The sequence below is a fragment of the Merops nubicus genome, unplaced genomic scaffold, assembly GCF_000691845.1.
Source record: "Merops nubicus isolate BGI_N331 unplaced genomic scaffold, ASM69184v1 scaffold16816, whole genome shotgun sequence".
Lineage (NCBI taxonomy): Eukaryota > Metazoa > Chordata > Aves > Coraciiformes > Meropidae > Merops > Merops nubicus.
Window position 1 is genome coordinate 19,947 of NW_008615773.1, and position 8,157 is coordinate 28,103.

Here is an 8,157-nt window from a genome sequence, read left to right on the forward strand (position 1 = left end):
TGTTTTATGTGATGTGAAGAGTGAGGTTATTAAAACCTGTAATTAACGTTAGGTTTTGTAACCCAAATAGTAGTGCTCTGCCATAGTACACCCAAGCTTACTGCTGCTGGGGTAACTTCCTGTCTGCAAGATCTCCCCTTGAAACACTGTCCCATTCACACATAAATGCCCTGGGAGGAAACTGACCTGAAGAGACATGTGTAGACCTATCTCAGAGAGAGAAAGGACATGCATACTACCAATTATATTAATGGATTATTTATTAATTATTATTTTGCATTAAATGCAACATTCATTTTAGCTTACGGTAACAAAGTGCACTATTTTTTTTTTCAGTGAGGTAGGTGAACTCTTCTGGGGTAGCAGTGCTTGCTGAATGTCTGTCTAGCTGCTTTGAGAAGGAGTGGGGATACTCCTTTGTGAACACACTCACAAGACTTACATGTTTTCATCTATGCTGTGATCACAGCCTAGTTTGTGCAGAGGCCCTGTGAAACACCAGTGATGTGGTTGTTCTCTCTTTTTTTTTTTTTTTTTTTTTTCATTTGGAGGGGTAGTGGTGTTTTGTTTTGTTCATAGTGGGTAAGAACTGTAGGCGTGCTGCAAGTAGAATGGTGTGGAAAAGCACCAGTAACACAATTAGCTTCCCTATCCTGCTGGCTGATGATTGGAAAGCAGCTGCTGCTGCAGAGGAGTGGCTTGAGGGTGCTCTGTCCCTCAAGCTAGCAAGGAATGTCCTGCAAAGTAAAGGACATCCTGATGTTTCACTGTCACCATGAAAGACTTGAAAGAATTAATCTTAAAAGTCAAATTAAATGACTTTTTTTTTTTTTTTTTACAAGAGATTCTCCTTTCTCCATTCTGCCCACTGGGTTTGAAGTGGAAAATACCTTGTATAGCTTTTCAATTATCAATTTTATTTTAAAATAATTTCTTTTTAAAAAGAATTTTTAAAAATTGTTTTTGCACAAATACATATTCTAAACTGTTCATTTTTTTCATCTGTCAAATAGCATTTGGAAATGTAGAAGAAATGTAATGAATGTTTTTTTCCTACTAAATACAGTAAACAGATCTTTGAGAAGAATACAACATCTAAAAAAAAAAGTTGGTATTTATCTATTTTGAGGTCTTTTACAAGCAGAATATCCACAGATAACTTTATAAGCATACCATCCAGATATGCAACTTTATGTCCAGCATATCTGGAGTACACATTAAACCCCAAAAACAATGCATCAGAGTAAGTTGGAAGGAAGATAGTATACCATAGCTGCAAGTCATGGTTACCTTTCAAATACTTAAAACAAAGTTTCAGTATTCTCAACAGTAATAATGTGATATACTAGTGTACAATTCTGTTTGAAATATGGCATTAGCATATTTAAAAAAAAAGACAAAAGATATTAAAACAGACACTATGTTTTCCTAAAACTTAGTAATTTGATATACTACAAGTTTTGGCTGGAAGGGGGAATCATTTCAAGTGGAACTGTTCTTAAGACTTCTGGTGGTCCCATGGCAGTTTATGATTCTGTATTGGAAAGCTTCTTTTATGTATTATTTATATTAGAAGTATGGGCAGTTGACTGTGTCAGCTTTAGTGGCTTTAAACATTGCTGGTAAAGTTTCCTGATGTCCTTAAACCCTGTGAGAGGCAGAAGTGATCAAAGTCACAGTATGTTTACGTGCTTTGAAAAGCACAGATACTATTCATTTGTATAAAATATCTGATAGTTGCTAACACTAAAAAGAAAACTTACATAAAATAACCTATTAATGTGAAGTTTGCAAAAGGGCTGTTGATCACTTAATTAGCAATTTCATAAATACAGACATTAATTTAGGTGACAACAAGTAATGAATGTTAATCCACACAATACCTAGATTAACACGTTTTTATGTGTAATTTAAATACACACATATATATTTGTTTGGAGGAAAGTTTTAAAGACAGTAAACTCAGTTAAATCACTGCAGATAGCATTGTTTTCTACTTCTCCTGAAAATCCTGCATTCACAAAAAAAAAAACCCTTGGTTTTCCAGACAGATTACATAAATCCAAAAGAAATGCAGCACTAAAGAGTAGTTTTAGTTAAATACATTTCAATGTTGAAAACAAAAGAGTGATAGCTATTGCATTGAGGGCTTCATCTCTGCTGTAGCTGCTATGATGTTTGGTAATGATTGCTTTGAAAAAATACTTGAAATTGAGATATAACAATTTCATTTCAGGATTTACAGTAAGCTTAGAAGAAATCATTCTCTGCAAACATCAACAAGGCACCTGTCCTCACCTGTCAATGTGAAAGCCATGACTTCTGAAACTGCTAAGTAGAATTCTGTGTAAATACTTTTGGTCTCAATTTTTTATTTTGTAATCTTACTGTGTATCCATACAGGTGTTTGATTCATATCTCAAGAAAAATCAGTGGCTATCAAAGTATTTATTTCTCTTTAAGTAAGGCACAAGGAAAATCTGCTTGGTGAAGTCCAAATGCAGAATGAACAGATGTGATGAGGGAAAGGCTGGATGAGAATATGATCGCACTATTAATCACTGAGTGGCAACCTGTATTTTATGGGTGTTTGAGAGCCTGAACGTTACTCCTGTTTTATATTCAGTGATTGTTAGCTTTTATTCTGGAGACACATCTGTGGTAGTAAGACAATTCCACAGACAGTTAAACTCATTCAGAAAAAAATTAAAATTATGCCTTCCTTTAGCTTTCCCCCCTGCATTCTTTAATTGCCTCTGTAACCTAAAGCATCATACACTTTTGAAAGAGTCAGGGCTACAGGCTTTGCAAGCAGGATCATGATGTAGCTGACCCAAAGCAGTGTTGCGTCCACCCTCTGATGAGTTACATTCTCCATACTCCTCTATCATTGCTGCAAGGACTAGTCAGAGCTGGAGGAGGCAGCAGAGTCCACATCTTCTGTGTCATGTTCATTTGGGGACACCAGTTGCCCACCTTTAATACGTTTCCACTTCATTCTTCTGTTTTGAAACCATACTTTGACCTGGATGATAAAAAGGAAATAATTACTTATTGCCTCAATCTGAGCTGTAAAAGCAGAGCTATGCATATGTGTGTGTATCAGTAGACAGATATTTTGTGGAATACTAGAAGAGCTGAAAGGAACCTCAGGAGTTTAAGTAATCCATCTCTCTAACAAAGGCAGGAATAATTCTTTCCAAACCATTCTAGGCAGATATTTCTCTGAGACCTACAATGTTAGTGCAAGTGCTTTGCCTAGAATCTGTCTTTAGGTCAACTAAGCATGTCAGTCCAATGGCCACAGTGCTTCTAATGTCTATTAGCATCTTGTTCATCCAATCTAATGCTTCAGCAATTGTAATTTGCTTTATTTAATTGAACCATTCCTCTATTGCCTACTAAGCTTTGATAAGGAAATCCTGACTGAGATCATAAGGAGAAAACAGACATATCCTTATTCAAGGAACTCTGCATTTTTGTCTTTCCTCACCAGCTCAAAATACTACCTGACCAAGGAAGAATGCATGTATGAAACATATATCATTCTAAGAATTGCCTGGTAACCGCAGTCTAAGGTGATATCAATATTCCACCTGTAAGTCTCCACATATCCATATGTACCAATGAGTGATGGTAAACAACAGCTCAGTATGTATCAGTTATTCTCAAATGTGTCTTTAGTTTAGATAAGCATAATTACATTTGTTAACTACTTACAGAAGTTTGTAACAAATGTGTTTTAAGAGAGCATGGAGGCTTTGTGTTAAAATACCTCTGCCATTGCAAAGATATGCCCATAAGTAACATATCTGTGTTTTATCTTTAGGGAGAAATTGTGGGTGAGGAAGAAGAAGCTGGGGAGGCAGGGATTCAGGAAGTACTTGTCTCTCGGTGAGATCCAGGTTCACAGCTATCTCATATCTCCTGAGCCTTGTCAAGTAGTTATGGTGGGCAAATTCAGCTTCCAGCTCCTGTAGCTGCTCCTTTGTGAAAGCTGTCCTTTCCTTCCGTGATTTGCTGTTTGTTTCTGCCTTGTTGCTTGAGTTCTGGTTTTCTAAGAGGCAAGCACATGTGTTATTTGCAGTTACATGGATATGTGTGAACAAGTGTATTGCAGACGTCTGATATAACCTACTAATGGAAGTGCTCATTATTTTTTGTGTGCAACGAAGTTCCATGTGTCTTAGCATAACATTGCTGCACAGAAATTATATACAGAATGTTAGCAGTGACTATGACACACAGCATCATTCTTTAGATGTCCCTTTGGTTGCCAAAGTAATAGGGCTGGAAAAAATGTGTCAGGTGTGGCTGTAGGCTTCACGATTGATCTGATCTTAGCTCTGCCTCTCAGAAATAGAGAAATTGAATGTAGCTCCCATTAGTGATAATGTGGTCAAGAACTGGTGTGTCGTAAGGTGCAGCTGTACTGCTCTCCATTTCGAGGAAATCAGTCCTGTTTACATCAACATTTTTCTTGTCACTTATACTTCAAAAATCCCAAAATAAAGTTAGGGAAAGTATGAAAACAAACCCCCAGAAGTTTCTCCTGTGTTTTTGCACATAGTTGTAAAATCCTCCTCATTCTTATCTCTTACTGAACAAATTCACCATTACATGTTTTCCAAAGGCTAGCGAATGTGACTTGAGAGGGTAGTAGGGAAGTGGGATATGAAGTGTGGATCCCCTGCTGGGAACTTTGCCACCAGCTTCTGGGAGACTTGGTCTCAAGGGTGTTGGAGCCCTGTGTTTCTGCTTCCCTATCAAATATGCAGAGGGGTGAAGTAGCTCTCCAATGCAAATACACTGCAGGAACTAAAGCCACCTTTGTCAAATTAACCTGGGACAAAAATAGCTGATGCAGCCTGAATATACATATGAGCTCACCACCTAGCCATCTGTGAAGGACATCCTTTTTAAGGGGCATTTCACCAGTCTTCATCTCCAAAAACCACTGTGAATAATTTTTAATAGCTAAGTATTTCTAGGAACAGAGCAGGATGTGTAGCTTGGATCCTGTCATTCAGGCTGTGTGCCACATTTTGTTTTAAAGAGGCATATGGTTGTTCATGGCTGAACGTTTTGTGATATTCCAAAAGTGGAAATTTGGCCTAATTGCTTCAGAGTTTTGACAACAGAACACGGAAAATGGCAAATGTTGTGTGAAAGGACAAATTGGCTTGGAAAGATTTCCCAACTGTACTTCCAGTTTAAAAAAGAAAAAAAAAAAAAGCTACCAGGAATCACAGGAAGATCTGTTTCAGTCACATGAAGCATGCATACTTCCAGGAGTCCAGACAGTTTGATTGTGTGGTTGAACTGAACAGCCGCCTTTCCCCAGGGCTGCAGCAATATATGTTTAGGAACCCAAGCAGTACATGTTCCTATGCTATAAAAATCTCCAAAACAAAAACTGTGTCGGGCACTACTACGTACATGTGTGTATGAAGAGGCAACCAAATCCCTGGAAACCAATGGGCAAAATTCAGCATTTGGAGCTAGTGCACAGAAGTCGTCTTTGCTTGTGCTTACAACCAGCATAATTGATTCTAGCTGCTGTCTGGTAAGCGAAGAAGGGAGTGAAATGAGAAGCCCTTGATTCCACTTTGGGATGTTTGCATTATTCTGTGTTTGCAAGAGTAACAACTTGTACAGACAGCAACAGTTGCTAGAAGGTAGGAAACACCATACCTTTCAGTGATGTCATTGCTTACAGATCCCCTGCAAGGAAAAGTATATGAGACAGCAGCAAGTATGAAAAAGAATCTATCAAAGATGCTGATAATAGAGAATAGAAGGAGCATTTGTCTCCTAATTATTTAAAACAGGAAAATGTGCTTTGGAATTGGTATCTAAGGATAAGGATATCCCTCTAATCTGAGTATCCTGAAATGTGCTGGTTACCTATGACGAGCAAATGTTTTAATAAAAGCATTGTTGACTTTTAAATTTTTATTCTTTTTTAAACTTCTCTGTATTTGGATTTTGGGGAAATTTTTACTCCAAGCAAACTTTTTCAATAGGAATGAACTTATATTCTACAAAGCTGTAGAATAGGAAAAACAGATAACTGAGTGTTTCTAAAGGAAAAACAGATAACTGAGAAGAGTGAATTAGATTTTGGTAAAAAGAAGCTTGGATTATTAGTTATGTGTTGCCTGACAGCCTATTCATATTGGAAGAGAACAGAGATTAGGACTAATGGTGGGACAGAGAGAGCAGGAATATAAGCTTATTGTTTCGATTGCAAAACGGAGAAATGAAAGTCAGATTACAGGTGACTCTTCTGTAGCCAACCTGTAAAACCTAAAAATAATTTAAAAAATATTTTTATTGCTGTGTTCTCTACCTCTAAAACGTGGATACAGAAAAATATTCCCCACTTCATAGCAGTACTGTAGGAAGAAGAACATTATGGCTTGTAAATGATTAATATAGTGAACGAATGTGTATACACGTAAACATCTTAATTTTTAACAGTTTCCTTAAGAGAAAACAGTTTTATGCATATTTCACATATCTGGATTTGAGACAGCGGCAGTTATATAACCACGAAATTATTGAATATTGCACTGTAGAAAGAATATGTTTTTCTAGCTATTTAGGAAGACACAATAAAATCTATCTAAATTTTCTGTATTGTTAGACATTGTACGGATGAGCAAACTTTTAGTACTGCCTGTTTTGAGGTAAAAATGTTTAATATTTAGTGAGGCCAAATAAAATTTATATCTAAAGGGAGACTTTGTATCTTGCACTTTTTACCATAAACTGAGATGTCAAAATCCTGGTATAACATTTCCTACTAGCACAGGCAGCTCAAGATTAGGGATCTGTCTTTGACTGCCATTCTTTTATGCCCGTACAAATGTCAGGTATGCAATATATAACTCCACATCCTAGGACTTTCAGCTCAGTGTATGCACGCCATGTGATTCCTGTTTAGTTACAGCAAGTGTGCATTATGCTGGTGAATAAAATGACGGGTTCAGTAAACAAGATATGTAGGAGTGAAATACAAGCAGCAAAAGTCATCAAAGAATAAGCCATTTACTTTCAGTGTAATTGTGTAAGTTTCCCAGTCAAGAATTACAAAATGTTTTCCTCATCAGCTTTATTTCTGTGTTTCTAATCTTACAGGTGCTCTTATTCTTTAGCCTACACTGTCCCATAACCCTGATTTCGTACCACCTACCTGAGTTTTCCTTTTTTCTTTTGGATGGCTTTTTCTCAGTCTCATTTGTAGTATTTTCTGGTACCTCATCATCTTCATTCATACCCTCTGCTGTGCCCACTAGCTTTGGTCTGCTGCCTTCTGACTTGCCAGAACCAAAGGCCAGTCTTGGATTTAGTCGTCTTCTGGCCTCAGTTGCTCCAAAATGCCAGTCAGAGTGTTGGAAAGAGGGATGCTGCTCCACAAATGCTCGCTCCTCAAGCGGGAAGCTATGGGGAACAGTCACCAGGCAGGAGGTTGAAATATCAGAGTAAGTAGCAAAATCTGATTTTTGATGGAGGGAGAACGGTGCTGGGGGGTAGTGGTTCAGCCCTGACGCTGTGGTGACATCCACGTGGGTGCTCCGCAGGCACCCCCAAAGCGGGGCAGTAGGTTGTGGACTGCGCATGCAGCTGCTGCTGGTGGGATCCATTTGCTTCCAGTCCTGTCCACTCTTCAGTCTTGGTGACTGGTTATAGCCCAGGCTGCAAAACTGGAAAAGGAGCAGAGGGGAAATCTTCCAAATTTTATAGAATAGATTTCCTCTTTAAATAACAGCTTGTTTGTGGGTTTTATGCTGTTGCAGATTTGTTACTTTGGGAACTCTTCTAAATGTCTTCATTGTCCTGACTGGAAAACGGTAAGGAGATGTATGCAGTGATTTCCCTGAATTGCTTCCCAAAGCCTGAAACTTGCTTCCCTGTGAAGTGCTGGACATGAGTGAAACACATTCTAAATACTGTGCTGGGGAGAGAGTGACAAGTTTGTGAAGTGAAATGTGAGAGAGGGGAGGGAGGGGTTAAAGTACATACACTCATCCCTCCAACCAAAGCAAAGCAAGGAACTATTAATCATCTGAAACCTTATATGCACAACTAATGGGATTTGCAGATGGAACCTTTTAAAGAAACAATGTCTGCATTTTTTTTTAAAAAAGGGAA

General features: G+C 38.0%; 1 protein-coding gene across 1 annotated transcript; it reads right to left on the reverse strand.

Moving 5' to 3' along the window:
• Positions 1 to 2,902: 2,902 nt before the first annotated feature.
• Positions 2,903 to 7,649, reverse strand: MEOX1 (mesenchyme homeobox 1). The gene is made up of 3 exons (XM_008942643.1): positions 7,199 to 7,649; positions 3,885 to 4,057; positions 2,903 to 3,025 (listed from the first exon to the last, which is right to left on the reverse strand). Exons 1-3 carry the CDS (start codon positions 7,647 to 7,649, stop codon positions 2,903 to 2,905), a joined length of 747 nt encoding a protein of 248 aa, XP_008940891.1.
• Between the last annotated feature and the right edge of the window lie 508 nt (positions 7,650 to 8,157).